This window comes from Pleurodeles waltl, chromosome 9, assembly GCF_031143425.1.
Source record: "Pleurodeles waltl isolate 20211129_DDA chromosome 9, aPleWal1.hap1.20221129, whole genome shotgun sequence".
Taxonomy (NCBI): domain Eukaryota; kingdom Metazoa; phylum Chordata; class Amphibia; order Caudata; family Salamandridae; genus Pleurodeles; species Pleurodeles waltl.
The window spans coordinates 647,482,700-647,499,609 of record NC_090448.1 but is presented as its reverse complement, the minus strand read 5'-3'; the positions used below and the strand labels follow the sequence as shown (position 1 = coordinate 647,499,609).

At 42.5% G+C, this 16,910-nt stretch overlaps 1 protein-coding gene across 1 annotated transcript; it reads left to right on the top strand.

Moving 5' to 3' along the window:
• Nucleotides 1-15,624: 15,624 nt before the first annotated feature.
• Nucleotides 15,625-16,581, top strand: LOC138259726 (olfactory receptor 6B9-like). The gene has a single exon (XM_069207620.1). It carries the CDS (start codon nt 15,625-15,627, stop codon nt 16,579-16,581), a length of 957 nt encoding a protein of 318 aa, XP_069063721.1.
• Nucleotides 16,582-16,910: the final 329 nt, after the last annotated feature.

The following is a 16,910-nucleotide window of genomic DNA, read 5'->3' as shown; positions in this document are numbered from 1 at the left end:
TTCCCACTGAAGCAAAACCTTTGACAACTTTCTACCAAACACCTGGTTCTTTTAATTCTTTCAGATCAGCACTCTCATTAGTCAGAATAGTAAGTAAGCCTCTAATTTCTTTACTATTATCAGGTATGAATGAACAGCAATGCCTAGAATTAAGCATTTTGCAAACTCCACCATCCTTTGCTAAAAGAATGTCTAAAGCAAGGCAATATTGTAGAGTCATAGCTCTTTCAGCAGTTAATTCAGTATCTATCAGGAGTATGGCTCCTGAAAAATTTGTCAGCATGTTACACACAATAGTAGACAACTTTTGAATCTTTATTGAATTCAGAACAACTACCACTGAAGGAATTATTGCTCCAAATATATCATCCACTATACCAGAAAGAGACTCGCTCCTCTGTCTAATATGATGTAATTCAGTCACTATCGGAAACTTCTCTAAGTCATCCATTTGAAAATCTTTGGGAAAACTATCCCCAAATAACATGTGCCATCCCATCCTATTGGAAGACTGTAATAAGCATTAGGACCACAGGTGTAATATATCCCAGAAATCGCTGGATCTTGTCCATTCAACATAAATGTCCATTTACTCTGAAACAGAAACACGTCTACATTTACTTGTTCCCACAAATAAAGTGTCAGTGCATGATTTTGGTCTATATATACAAAGCTTCCCTACGTGTTGTGCATCTGAAGCTAATTTCCCTCATGTCTTAATTGCACTATAAGCGTAATCACTCTTGTAAGTCCTTTTCTCTAAGCCTTTTTTCTCTGTTCTCCTTCAACGCCTTTCTCCTGTCATCTGTGTGATCTAAGAAGCTCTTTTCTAAAGGTGTAAGCAAGCATGTTAGATTGTTGCGGTGTGCATAAGCTGTGCCAAAGGTCAATGTAGGTTAAAAGAATCCCCTAACTAATACTATGTCATTATCCTTAGCTATTCTACTCAAATGCCTAATTATGGGGACAAACAAAAACACCACGTCGTTGTTGGAGTAAAAGTACTGGATGTATTCTTCGTTATAGAATCTTGTTAGTAACAAACTACAACTTATACCATAAGTAAGAGGCAAACTATGATAAGTAACTCCTTCTTCAACTGATGAAGGAATCTGTGCACACACATAACAATTCTTCACATCCATCGTCTCAACATACTCACTCAGCAAGCGATAGAAGACAGAAGAAGAAAGTTCCCCTTGTGCATTAATACCCTCATGCAAATACTTCTCATCTAACCTAAACTTCTCTATTACTGTTAATGCAGTAGTTGTCTCAAAAGCGGAAGTATGGTTGGCTTTGCTCTTATCCATAACAGTCATTCCCACAATCAATACCACAAAGAATATCACACATACAATTGCCAACCTAATACTCATGTATTTACAGCAACTATTCTTCCTACCCTGCTGACTAATGTTACTCATGATCTGTAAAGAATCAGAAAGCAGAAGAGAAATTTAGCAAGATGGAGCAAAAATAAAAAAAATAAAAATTCTTCTTTCAGCAGTTTTTCTTTTACAGCTTTCAGTCTCACTTCCAAGAGTCTTTGTCAAAAATCGGCTTAGCAGCTTGTCAAAATCAGGTTTCAAAGTCAAATCAGGTTATCAAAGTTTTTTTTCTGGTTACTTCAACAGTCTCTTTCTCTTTGTATTTTTCTCAGATTGTTTCAATAGTTCAGTGTGAGAAAACAGGGCTGATTGCAGAGGCCCCATAACTTTTTGCCCCCATTTTCCACTTTTTGCTGGTGTTTTCCTGACTTTAAAGGTGCCCTGGGTACTGCTAACCAGTCCCAGGGCCTGTGCTCTGTGTAAAATGGATATGCAAATTAGGCTAATTATAATAGGCTAAGTTAACCTACCTATAAGTCCCTAGTATATGGTAGGGCATGTAGGTTTAGGGACCACAGCATAGGTGGTGCACACCTAGGTGCATTGCTGAGGTGCCCAGTGTCATTTTAAAAGCAAGCCTGCCTTGCTGGCTGCTTTTAAATTAAAGTTATATGCAAATTCGACTTTGGAATTAAAGGTACTTCCAAAGTCTTAAACGACCTTATTTTTACATATAAGTCACCCCTAAGGTGTGCCCTATGTGCCCCTAGGGCTGGGTGCCATGTAACTATAAGCAGGGACTTTATAAAAATAGATTTATAAGCCCTGGTGAGGTAAAAACAGGCAAATTCGTTTTTCCCTCATTGAAGTAAATGGCCTTCATAGGCTAGAATGGGCAGACTTTATTTTAAACTTTAAAGTCTCCTTAAATGTTACATACCAAGAATTTGGTATCAAATTGATTGTTGTAATAAATCCCACAACTTCCAGTTGTTGGATTTAATATAACTTGTCCAGGTAAAAAGTTTAGACTTTACCTAAAAAGTTGCCAATTTCAGCTCTGCATTGTTTTTGCTGCTGTGCTCTGATTGGCCAGCCTGCAGCAGCTTCTGCCAGGCTGCCTTGATGAGGTGTGAAGTGGCCAGGCTTCACACAAAGGAATGTGCTTGGGGGAGAGAATCTCCCCTCAGCAGATGGTGAGGCAGGAAGGGGGAGGGCTGCCAAACTGGTCTTCAAAGGCAGAGAAGGACATTTGCAGCACCCAGCAACACCCCCACATCCTGCAACCCCAGACAATTAGGTGCCCCCTTGATTAGATTAGGAGAGGGCAGGAGAGGGGTGTGTTTATGATTTTTAGCCACACCAGTGGGTGGGCTCAGCCAGATGTAACCTCCAAAAATCAGATTCATCCATGTTGGATTTTTAGAGACTGTTGCCTTCTGGGATGGATTTTTGCCACACTTCCCAGGAAGTGGTCATCACAGGGGGACAACCCTGTCCCTGATTGGAGAACCAGGGCCCCCCTGCTTTTCACCCAGGAGCAAGGATAAAACTGGCAGACCTGCCCCCACACCTCAGATCCCCTCCAGAATTCAACAAGAAAGGAACTAAAGAAGAAGAAGGACTGCCCTGCTGGACCCCTGGCCTGCACCTGGACCCTGCACTCAGAAGGACTGCACCAGCTGCACACTTGGGCTTCACCACAAGAAGGACTTTGCCTGGCTTCAACTGGTTCAAGGAGGGACTCCCTGTTTGCTACAGGTGAAAAATTGCTAAACCAGAGTCCCCTGCACCAACTCCTGAAGAAAGCGACCAGCTGACCACTGTCCAGTGGCCAAAAAGGAGTTTGCGCCAGGTGCATTGTGGGAGTTGAGGTCCGCACCCCCCAAGGACCATCACAGAACTTCTGGACCCTTGGGGTGAGCTGTGGACCCCAAAAGAACCTTAAAAGAACATCTGGGTGAAGCCCCAGAAGTTTGGAAAAGATTTGAGAATTTTTGGAAAAAAGCTCCAGAGAGGGACCGACCCGCCGCGGAAATTCTAGCCGGCTTGCCTCAACCGCGACCCGGCCTGACTTCGTGGTTCGTCCCGGTAAAGAAAAACATCCAAAAAAGAGACTAAGTCCGAACGGAAAAAGTTGACCGGGACCTCCCAGCCATCGTATCCGAGAAGGGCTCCATGGACGTCGGATCAAGATCCAGGTTTACCCCGGTCGAAGGATTTTCATCTCGAAAAAACGACCGAAGGTAAAAGTCTCCACCGAGGAAACCCACATCGCGTATCCGGACAAGGGCTCCAGGAGGTCGGATTCAACTGGCAGGTTCGTCCCGGTGAAGAAAAACTTCAAAATAAAGATTAAGTCAGAAGGTAACTTTTTAACCGAGGCCTCCCGCGACCTGTAGCCGAGCAGGGCTCCATCGCGGTCGGCCTGAAAGTTTGACTTTGCCCCGGTCGAGGTGCAACCAGATGACCCGATTGGCACTTTTTGTTTCTAAGCGCTAGAAAAGTAATAATTCTTTAAAAATTCATATCTCCGGTTCCCCTGAACCGATTTTAATCGTTTTTGTGTCATTTTAAAGATCAAAATATAAACTATTTTTATAAATTGGTTTTGGATTTTTAAACTGTTTCCTGTGTTTTATTTAATTACTGTTTTGTGATATTTGAATGCTTTACACTTTGTCTCCTAAGTTATGCCTTGACGCTCGTTGCCAAGCTACCAAGGGTTGAGCTGGGATTAATTTACTGAGACCTAACTGTACCTAGGTGGAGGTTAGTGGCTTGTTGCTAGGTGTAGGTACCTACCTGCCCTACCAATAACCCATTTTCCAACATTCAGTTCATCAGCTTCCTTCAAGTGCAAAAATATTGACCTGGAATGTCTCGATCAAAACAGAAAGACAAAAATTATTTCTGCCACTCACTTGTAGTTGCATACGCCCATTCAGGACCTGAGTATCTTTGACTTGCTATCCTCTTTCTTCTCAACTTTCGATCACCATTCAATTCTCCTTCACTTAGATTCTCTCCTTGTTGTATCTACTTCTTCCTCGATTGTTGTCTCAACAACTACTTCCTTTCTTTCTGCTTGTGACTCCGGCCACTTATCTCCTTTCAGTGGACCCTTCGTCAAGGTTCTTTTCAGTGCTGAACTTGAAACTTCTCCTTGCTCTATAGTGTTTTCTCCCGATGGACCTGCAACTGGTTCAGGAGGAGTCAGACCACAGTGACTTTGATCCGCCTCAACTCCTTCCCCCTCGGGGTCTGGCAATTGCTCTGTTTGTCTCTCAAAATCATCTGCTTCTGGGAAAGCCCCCCTCTGACTAGGCTCTCCTGCTGCCTCAATTGAGATAGGCTTACCATCACCCTTCTGGAGGCCTTCTTGTTTGTCTCTCACAGGAGTGACTGAACCGTCCTTAACTGGCTCAGATTCAGTCTCAATTGCCCTTTGTTCTCCTTCCAGCCCTGAGACTTGTTTTGCTGTTGTTGGTATTTTCAACAACTCTGTTTCTTCATCAGTCGGCACATCACTTTTTTTCATGTGACTGGCTTGGATCCAGTTCGGAACTCCAGCGCACTTCACAACTGGGGTAGCTGTCAGAACTACCTGGTAAGGACCCTTCCAATGAGATTCCAAATATGTTTTCCTCATGTGTTTCTGGACCACAACCCAGTCACCGGCTCCCAGGTTGTACCCTGGGTCATGGATGGGTGGCGATGTGGTGGCTTCCAACTTCTGAGTGAAAGAGCAAACCACATCAGCCAGACCTTTGCAGTAGTCCAACACCATATCATCTGTAATGTTGCCAAGTGTATTTGCAGGCACCGCTGGCAACCTCATGTCTCGGCCCATAAGGATCTCATGCGGCGACAATCCTGTCTTCCTGGCGGGTGTGTTTCTCATTGTCATCAGAACTAAAGGCAGTGAGCCGGGCCATTTCAGATTTGTGGACGCATACATCTTTGCAACTCTTGACTTCAAAGTTCCATTCATTTGTTCCACTAGTCCCGATGCTTCAGGGTGGTAACTACAATGCAACTTCTGTTCAATGCTGCACACAGTAATTTAATTATTTCATTGTTGAAGTGACTTCCTCTATCTGATTCTAAAGCGATCGGAAACCTAAAACATGGCATCAGTTCCCTAATTAGTAGTTTTGCTACTGTGAGAATGTCATTTCTCCATGTAGGGTATGCCTTAATCCATTGACTAAAGATGCACACAATCATCAACACATATCTTAAACCTCCACACACAGGCATCTCAATAAAATCCATCTGCATTCTGCTGAATGGACCTCCTGCTCCTCCAATGTGGCTCAAATTAACCACTGTCCTTTTTCCTGTGTTAATTTGTTGGCAAATGACGCAACAATGGCAAACTGCTTCAGCAACCTGTCTAACCCTTGGGTTGAACCAATTGTGCTTGAACAAACGAATCATGGCATCCCCCCCCCAACATGTGCTTGACCATGATAATACCTAGCCATTTGAGACAACAAACCTCTAGGCAAGACCAACTTCTGCAACCCACAATTCATCTTGTCACTGTACACAAATGTTTTTCTTCCCTGTCAACATTATTCTGCAACATTTTCAATTCCTCCAAAGTGTCAATTACTTTCAATGCAAAACTCGGACATGTTTCATCTTCTTTAGGTAACAGTTCCCACTTATCTTTGAACAATATACAGTTCAATGTGCAAAACCTTGCGACTTGATCTGCACATCAATTTCCCATTGACATGAAGTCCTGAGACTTCAGATGTGCACTGCATTTCACCACAGCAATCTTTTCAGGCATTTGGATAGCATGAAACAAATCTTCAATTCTCTCACATTTCTCACTGGTGAACCGGAAGAGGTCATGAAGCCTCTCTGTGACCACAACTGGCCAAAATCATGGACTATTCCAAATCCATACTGGCTATCCGTATAGATGGTAACTTTTAGCTGAGCAGAAACATGGCACGCTCTAGTAAGGGCTACCAGTTCTGCTACTTGTCCAGAATACACTCCTCGAAGCCAAGAAGCTTCCAGGATACCAGCAATTGTGCACACTGCATACCCTGCTCTCAGTGTCCCTGATTTGTCTCTCAGACAAGAACCATCGACAAAGATAATTTGGTCATTTTCTTCCAATCGGGTGTCTCTAATATCAGGTCTCGATTTTGTGCACAAGTCAGTTACTTCAAGGCAATCATGCTCAATGTCCTCCAATTTCTCAATTTCAACATTTTCATTTGGAAGAAAGGTTTCCGGGTTCAGCACTGTACATCTTTTCAATGACACATCTGGTGACCCTAGAATACTCGTTTCATATCTGGTCAACCTTGCACCTGTTAGGTATTATGTTTTCCCCTTTGTAAGTAGGATCTCAATCTAGTGAGGGACTATTATAGTTATGGGATGTCCCATCACAATACCTTCACACTGAGTGAGGCTCTGTCCAACCGCTGCAACTGCAGGCAAACAACCTGGTAAGGCTGCTGCAACTGGGTCCAAAGTAGCTGAAAATATGCTACTGGGCGGTTTATGCCTCATGGACCCACGTCAAGACAGACAAAGCACATGCATCACGCTCATGACAAAACAATGTCAAAGGTTTTGTGTAGTCAGGCATACCTAAAGCTGGAGCTTTGCACAGACTCTCTTAATTCAGTGAACAATTTCATTCCAGCCTGGTCCAACACTATGGGATTGGTAACATCTTTATGAGTCCACTTCTGCAATGTTCTTGAAATGACTGAAAAATTAGGAATCCATTGGTGGCAGTAGCCTACCATCCCTAAAGACATCTTGACATCTCTCTGTGTGGTCAGAGGAATTCATCTGCAATATGGTTGTAACCCTTTCTCTGGCTATCTTTCTCGACCCCTTCTCAATCTGGTGACCCAAGTATTTCACTTCTTTCTGATAGTATTGCAATTTAAGTGGAGACACTTTATGACCATTGTTTCCCAAATGGTTAGTCAAAGCAATTGTGTCATGCTTGCACTCGTCCCTTATTTTGGACGCCGTCAGCAAGTGATCAATGTACTGTACCAAGGTCAATTGGAAAGGCAATTCCAAAGACTCCAAATTCTTTTTCAAGATCTCATTGATTATGGAAGGTGACTCTGAAAACCCTTGAGGAATTTGGCACCAACAGTAAACTCTGTCCAAAAATTTTAAACAAAAGACACACTGGCTGTCCTCATGAAGAGGCACAGAAAAGAAGGTTTGTGACAAATCAATGACAGCAAACCATTCAGCATCACATGGAATCTGAAACATTATCACAGCTGGATTGGGTACCACGGGGCAACATTTGATCACAATGTAATTTGATTTTCTGAAATCCTGGACAATTCAAACTTTTCCACAGGGCTTTTTCAAACCCATTATCGGTGAATTACATGGGCTGCTCAACACTTCCTTCAGAACCCCTTGTTTTACAAATTCTGCAATTATTTGGGCGACCTTCATAAGGACATCTTGCGGCATATGGTACTGGGGAATTTTGAGAAAAATTGCATTCAGCTTAGCAGACACTCTATCTGGCTCAACTCCCTTTATCAGACCTATCTCTTTCCCTGTCAGATCCCACACTTTCTCCTTAACCGTTCCCTGCAAGTTATTATGAAGCTCTTTCACTGTGAAACAATCAATCAGCGGGTATTCTTCATTTGTAGTTTCACACTCTGTCTCAGGAGCAGTGTCATCTTCATCATCACTATTTGTCTGTATCTCAATTCCATCATTTCAGCAAGTAATCGAGCATCTGGTTTTACACAGCAAGCCTCTTCCCAGCAGAGATACTGGACTTGAACCACAAACTACAAATTTGTGCAATCCCTGTAAGTTGCCACTTTTAATCTGAACTGGTTCTGTAATCAGGTTGGTCAAATAGTGATTTACTACCCCAACAATCTGAACTATCTTTCCTGAAAGGGGCAAATTCAGGACTTCAACTGATCTTACTGTAGAGTGTGTAGCTCCTTTGTCAACCAACAATGAAACTCTATGACCCATGACTTTTCCTTTCACATGGGGACCTCTCTGATCTACTTCTAGGGAAGTTGCAAATACAGATGGCTCCTCATCTGAACACTCACCCAATCATCGTTTATTCCATCCTCACTGTGTAATGGTAATTGGTGTGCTGTGTTAATACTTTGGTTGAGCCTCTGACTTGTGACCTGTTGCAAAAGCATCACTTGCTGCTGTTCCATTGGGGCTTTTGGTATTTGGATTTGCTGTCTAGGTACCAAGGAAACCTGCTGCTGGATTGGCTGCAACTGTGTCATTTGCACACGTGGCATTTGCACCTGCTGCATGGGTTGAAAATTCTGCATTTGATTCACATCATTTCAGAAATTTGGATTAGGACCTCTCATTCTCGGTCCTCTCATGTTCTGGAATGAATTGATGTCATTAGTCTGCTGAACAAAATCTTCCTGCACCAACATCAGACACTCCCATTTCCAATGTCCGACGGCTCTGCAAGCGTGACAGGGAAACAATTTCTTCATTCCCTGCACATCATTCTGAACTACTACAGTACCCAAGTCTGGACTGCAATTCATATTACCTCCGTGACCTCTACCTCTCATCTGGGGCTGAAATACCATATTTCCCTGCTGCGGTAGCTGTTGTGGAAAATTTCCTTGTATGCCTGTCTGTGCAGCTTTAATCTGTATCACCATTGCCTTCTCTTTCAGCTTTCTCTGCTTCAAGTCCATCTCATCACTACAGTACTTTGCATACTGCAACACCTCCTCAATTGGCTTTGCTTGCCAACAAATCAAATGACTCAATCATCTTGCTAACTTCAGGTCTCAATCCTTCCACAAATCTGAACACAAAATTAATTATGTCTTTCGGCTCGATTGTCTCTGTACCGCTGTAGTGCTTAAACGCCTGAAACAATCTCTCATAATACGCATGTATTGAGTCTTTGGCTTCCTGAGCTGTCCTGTCAATTCTCTGCCAGTCAATGTTCTAGGGCGAAATTCTCGTTTTCAAACATTCAATCATCTTATAATAATTCTGCATTACTTCAGGAGACGGTGCGCCTGTCATTTTATCTTTCTCTGGTTATTTTGTCAGCCAATTTATACTCCTCTTACACTCCATCCACAAATCAGCTGGAACCACTATCTCTAATAAAGTGTTCAGAGCTTCCCAAAGGCACTTTGCAAGTTTCACAAACCTGTCTGTCTGCTGATACCATTCTACTGACTTCTCCCTCAATTTTGGATAATCATTTGTAAATGACAGCATGTCACTTCTGCTCCAAAGGACATGAACAAAAATCCCTCCTGGGATCTCTCTCATTGGTACATTTCTCACTGTGTCTTGGTCTTGCTGCACATTTGCAGTCAGCTCCACAGAATCCCTTTTCCTTTTGTCTCTTTTCTTTACCCATCTGACTTCCCATCTGTCCAATGCTCCCCAATTCTGAACAATTTGAAGTAACTCCCTAAGGTGTGCCTTCATTCCGGCAGATGTCATGTGTTCAAAATCTAGCCTGTAACTCCTTTACAAAATGCTTAATTTTCTCTATTTCTATGCCGTACTTTTCTGCCAGGTTTGCTAGCTTCCGATGCACATTGCTCACTTCCCTCGTAATCTGCGGGCACAGATATCTCAACTCTGCTTCTGTGTAGAATTCTAACCTGTTCACATCCATAGTTCTCTCAATGAGCTTACTCACTTCCATGCTTAGTCTAGCGTAATTCAAGTACTCCTCTCCCTTAGGAGCACTCTGCGGGGTATTCAGCTTGTTTAATCATTCGGGCAATTGCTGGGCTGTCAACCCCTGCAACAAAATGTTGCTGGTTTGGAGGGGTAGTACCTGTTGCACAACTGTATTTGGATTTTGCAGTGTCAATAATTTCAGGCTCTGACTAATGTTCAATCCTATCACGGTATCTGCAGGAACTCCGAACGGACAAAGATCTAACAAGGATCTGGACCCATCAAAGGTCTGTCCCACAGGCAAGACTGCTCAGATGTTCTCATTAGGTCCTCCCCTTATTACATTTTGATTCAGGACTCCCTGGTCCCTTACACTGGGTTTCTCTTGCGCAAATAGTGGTACAGCCGGACATATAGTAATAGGTACAGATACAGAATCTGGGCTTGGTCTGATGCTCAAGTTCTGTGGTTGCGTTGCTCTCATATTTTGGTTCATCAGTGCAGACATGTCTGTCTGGGTCCCTGTCATCGGAGAGTATCTTGGCATTACCTGTGGCTGCACTTGGGGCAGGAAAAGTGGAGTTGGCTCTGTCTGAAGCAACACTGGTCTTGGAAAAACCTGCCCCGTAGGCATGATTAAGTTTGTGACAGTTTCCACAATAGGCACATCAGGCTAAATTCTCTAGACATTTGGATTTTGCACCTCATTTTGTACTACTGGAGTAGTAGGTGAGTTAAGACTACTCTGCATCGGACTCTGTGTCAGGCTACTATTAACCTGCACTGGGCTCGCTGTCCCATTAACCTGTGTCGGAGCTGAAGGATCAGCACTGGTGCTCGGACCACTCTCATGTGCTGCATATGGTGGAGGATGATTTCTCAATAACAGTGTAAGAAACTCATTATCATCTGACTCTTCCTCCACTGTTTTCTAGCCTCCCAACTCTTGGAAGAGCACCTGTTAGTCTTTCTAGTAGCTTTCCTTCCTTCTTTCTCAGTGTCTTGTGTAATCGCTGGAAACAACTTAATTCCCTGCAAAGTCTTGTTTCTCCAAAGTCTCTGAACACTGTTCTACCTACCCTCTGTTAATGTCTTTTCTGCTTTTATCATTCTCCTCTCGAATTTCTGTTGCTGTTGCTCTCTGGCTACTAGTTCCCAGATCGCTAATGCCTCAAACTATGCTGGTCTCAGGAAGGGCTTTGATTCATATAGCACCATCCTTAAATGCTCTAAAACTCTCAAATTGAACGTTCCATTTGTAGGAAATGCTAAGTTTCTATTTTTCTCTGTTACCTTGCACCATTGTTTTAGCCAAAGACAAGGCACAACACCCTTCTCTTCCATTACAATGTAAGCTGGTGTATCTTCTGGCGGTGTAGCCTCACCTATACTCGTTGTAATGAACGTATTTCCCCTTAAAGCACCCTTTGAAAAATGTCATCTTTTTGACCTTTATGTTTTTCAAAATCAAATCAGAAAGTGACTTTTAATCCCAAAATTCTGTTCACCCACCTTCTCAACCAATTGCGCGTCACGGACGGCTGCCAATCCGTGTGCGATCCTTCTCACTAACCAGCCTATCCCAGCGCAGCTTTAATGACGTCACACTCACACGTACTACAGCTGACAAAGTCTTGCGTCTTATTCTCACAAACTTCGATTCACACAAAACTACTGCAAAAATTGCGAGCACTAACCAAAACAAAACCAAATTTGCTGGTTTACTACAGGAAAGGTAACACAATCGCTTCAGAAACTTTACGGATTTTTCACTGATGGCTCTTCCCGCTCTCACAGCTACTCCTTCTTTCTCAGCTTCCCTGATTCGCAAGTAAAATTCGACCCGCAAATTTTACTCTCAACTGATCAGTGGGTCTGTCCTGGTGCACATAGGACTCACCAGATCTCAGTCTAAATTTATTTTCTCTCACTATGACTCACACTTTGACTTGCTGACAATGCCCGATCGACCTACTAAACCAGAGAAATTACAACAAAACCAAGTGTCTCATACACTTTTCAATACACTCCGGAGTCTTAGACCATGCAGGGTCCGTATATCAACAACCATGTGGCCAATTTGTTTTTTTAGCACAAAGTGCCACACACATGTGAAGTTCGATGACTTCCCTACTCTCACAATACAGAGTACACACACACTCTTTCTACAACTTCATTTAAAGTACGTAAACGCCCTAAATCCTCACAAACATCACATTTCACCTGCAATCTGCATAAGCTGTGCAAGCACAAAACCTACTTCATTCACACTGTCACTTAGAATGCCGAGAACATCCTCAAACAACCATTGGCGGGCTCCAAGATTCTGGGAAAGTCATTTCAGCACTTAGGGGCTCATTTTCTCTCCAATTTGTACCATTCAAATATAAAATCCAAATCTCAGTAATAATGAACTCTCAAACTCATCAAGCTACTACCATCTCTGGGAACACCTGTTATTTCTTGCTTAGAATCTCTGGGACCAAATACTCTACTCCCTCTCTTTCTGGACCGTATGATGGGCTCTTAAGGAGACAAACCATCTTCTGCTACCATCTCTGTTGGCGCATCAGCCCCTAATAAGTAAACTTACAAGGGGACACGAATAGAACGATGAACCTTTTGACTCGCATTTAAGATGTTCCCACCATATATCCAGTGCATGCAGATCAATAATCAATAACTAGTCATTAACATCAATAATCAACGATAATCAATGGCATTAGTAATCAATTGGAGTCAGTAATTATCACACACCATGTCCTTTCAGTCACGAATAACCACACCTTTTAGTAAAAGTTTGAATATTTCTTTCTGTATATTAACAATGCTAATGTCATGCAAGATAATCTCAATAGCAAATGATAAACATACGAAAACATCACTGGCTGTCCGAATCTGCGAAAGAAACACAATCTAATCAAAGCTTGAATAATTACACATTCTAAGGTTACGGTGCAAAGTAATAACAAGAACAACTGCACAAACGATATCACATACATTTAGATTCACCAAAGGAAAGACATGACTATTACCCCATGTGGCGAACTTTCATTAGTGAGGATCCTTATCTAATAAAAGATTAGCATTAGCATGCTGGGTTTCATGCAAAACAATTTAGTCAACCCAAATTTGGAAAACATCTGACTATGGCTCTATCAAAATAGTGCAGTTGGTACCTAGAAAGAAAAAGCAAATAGATATAACAAACACATCAGTGATAGTCTACCTCTCCTCAATTGGATCAGCAAGCTAAGATAGTCTTCGTCATCAGGACATCAGTTCGGTCAGCAAGGCATCAGGATTCAGCATCAACGTTCAGAAAATGCAAAGACTTTAAGCATTAAAGTTAAGCACGTCTCAGGACAGAAGATGGGCATGAGTGAGGGTGTCTTCTCTTTGTGCAGTACGGATAAGTTAGATTTCCCCAAACTACTACCCAAGTCCCTATTGTTCAAGGGATCGCATGTTCCCACTTTGTCCAATAAAACTAAAACTTCAACTCTACAGTTTCTACTAGTACATGGTTCACATGTCGCTGATTGGCTTCTCTTGTAATGTCCTCATTATCCGGCTCGTCAGGTAACAATATTATTGCAGCTTATATTCCAGTCAGTGTGGCTATTTTTCTCTCCTGTGAAAGTCAGTCTTACACACGTTACATTTACAGTGTTTCATTCAACAGGAACAGCATCTTCTAGCAAGCAGTTCTCATGAGAAAGACTTTAAGCTACGAGGACATTTGGTCAGCACAGTGGAAAATCAAAATTTAGTTCTCCAAGCAGACCTTTTATTAGTCGGTTTAGAAATACAGCTTGACATGAGGCTGTGCAACTAGGCCAAGACCTTCGCTAAGTTAAAGATTTCAGTTAATAAAGCTAATACATAATGCATAACCCTGTTCTAATACATTAATCAGATATTAGCTCCATATTTCATATTAATAAGCCATTAATAAGTACACTTCGTGAACATTGGCAGCCACTCACATGGATACATTTTCAAATGTGTGCATCATTTCTTTCTAAGTTATTACATTTTCTATGCAAATCCATTACTCAGAATACATGAATAATTTTTATTAAAACACCTGCTCTAGCACATGCGAGATGTCTGATGCAAAGAAGAGAAAGGGCAACAACCTTGAATGCCCCAATGAAGAACACCGAATATAGGTGAAAGCATTTTGCAGCCTATTATATCAGTTAGGAACCGAGAAAGCTGTATTGTTTGGTTGCCGACAACCATTTCATGACTGTCAAGGAAAGGAGCTTCAGCTGTGACCAGCCATCCATGTTTGAACCAAGCTCTGCCCCTATTACCTTCAAGCTGAATGTAATAATTGAGCCCGTCACAAGTTTGACGTGCTCGTTAACAAATCGTTTAAGACAGAATTGTATCCTAACCAGAGGTAGAATAAAGTTCATGCGTCTGTACTCCTTTTTTTATTGTATTAGGAGATTACTGGCTTTTCTAAGTGTGTTCCTTTATTGAGCATCAGCTGATGGGCTGCATTGCCTTCTTGCTGATATCGGTGTGGTGCTCTCACTGTGTTTTTAGTTACCATACGTTTGCAGAAGTTATCCTTTTGAAAGCTGCTGCTGGCTTGGGTTCAGTAGCACAAAATCCAAACAAAGCCCACCTTTCTTTTGGAGCCTGCCTATGTTCCACATAGCCCTACAACTCCTGAAATTAGCAACATGTTGTATGAGATGAGCACTATGGGGTTACAACAAGATCAGAGCGACACCTCTTTGACGAGGACTATAAGGCTGAAACTGGTCTGTGGTTGCTGGTGTTCTGTTCTACATGTGGCCTCACGTGGAAGTTCAGGGTACACTGTTCCTATGAGCAGTAGAATTAGTGTTCATTTGCATATGGAGGTCCTCTGTATAGAGAGGCACCGTGGGCAAAAACGGTTGTGTGTGAATGCTTCCCAGAGGGATTGCCAACAGTTACACTGCTTGCAAGCATTCCTCTCTTCACCTTTTGTTTGTTTGTTAACACTTTATCACTCAGATGTTGTGGTCAGTTTCCATGACATCACTTTCTGCACATTGTAGGGTGTGAAGAGTTGAAAGCTGAGTGTGGTTTGACTTTTGCGACGTAAAGTTTGAGGTTACCTATGTTATCCAGCCCTGGGCATTGCATGGTGAATAGGTTGATAGGTCAGCATGCTTTGATCCCTGGAGGCCCTATTTTTCAGGGTCTTTGGATGATGTTCTTTCTGGAACAGGAGACGTGGGTGGCATGACTTCATGGGTTTGCCTTATGGGCAGGATCCATGGGAGACACCAGTTCGCCACAGGAAACATGGGTGACCATAATTCTGTGGTAAAAAGTTCTGGTTGGGGGAAAGAGGCATGTTGCCTGACAAATGATAGAAACCATACTCCTTTTCAAGTTTGATGAAAGTTATCCCTTGTATACTCAGAAAAAGTCTGAAATAGGTGCGGCAGATAATTGATCTTAACATGCAGTCTGCACAATCAAATTCACTTAACTTGTTAGGATTTGGTAGCCCAGTGCTGTATACTAATTTCCATTACACTCGAATTTCTTTAATTTCTCTTATTTTCTTGTTTTGGTTTACAGTTTGAAAAACATCGAGATGAAGGGGAGCAACCAAACCAGCATAAAGGAATTCATACTGGTGGGCTTCCCCTTAGCTCGAGAGCTGGAGCTGCTTCTGTTTGTGATCTTCCTTTTTTATTACCTGCTGACAATAATGGCAAACGCTCTCATCATAGCTGTGATCAGAGTGGATGGAAAGCTCCGTAAGCCAATGTACTACTTTCTGAAACACCTAGCCTTTATGGAGATGTGGTATATCACAGTCACTGTACCCAAGCTGCTTGCCATGCTCCTGGTGCAGAACAGGAGCATTTCTATCACCGGTTGCATAACCCAGCTCTATTTCTTTATGGGACTTTGTTGTACCGAGTGTGTTCTCTTAGCAATGATGGCTTTGGACCGGTTTGTGGCCATTTGTAAGCCTCTCTATTACAGCACCATCATGAGTGAAAGAATTTGCCTGCTGCTGGCAACTGTATCCTGGATGTGTGGTTTTCTCATCTCTCTAGTGAAGGTGTGCTACATTTCCAGACTAACCTTTTGCCGCTCCAATGTCATCAACCATTTCTTCTGTGATGTCTCCCCTTTGTTGAATCTATCTTGCACGGATATGTCATTGGCTGAACTGGTAGATTTCATCCTTGCTCTTTTTATTCAGTCAGCTCCACTCCTCGTCACCGTTGTGTCTTATGCTTGCATTGTGATCACCATACTGAGAATGCCTACTGTCACTGGACGCCTCAAGGCCTTCTCAACCTGTGCCTCTCACCTCACAGTTGTTGTAATATTTTTTGGAACCACACTATTTATATACGCCAGGCCACAAAGAATCGACTCTTTCAATTCCAACAAACTGGTGTCTATGGTATACACGATATTCACACCTCTGCTGAACCCACTAATCTACACTCTAAGGAACAAGGAAGTAAAAGAGGCCCTGGTGAGACTTTTATCTCGTAACAGGCTATTCCCGAAGACCACAGGGAGTGCATAGTCACCTGGGTGTTTGCACATTTCACCTGCTGCTAGCTACAAACGTTTACCCTTTTCCCCATATTTTGAAATCTAAAACAAAGACTCCCCTTGGAAAATTCATTTTGTAAAAAGCAATTCCTCAAAATACAGTGGGGCAGGTTTACAAGAAAGTGGTGCATCAGTCCAGATGTGCCACTTTTTTTGTGTCCTCCTACCGCCACCTAAAGGCACCATAGTTGCACCATATTTATAATACGGCACATCATGGCAGTCCCTAACACAATAACATTAAAAAAATGTATGCTATTGTGGCGCTTTGATGCAATAATGTAAAAAATGTTGATGCTA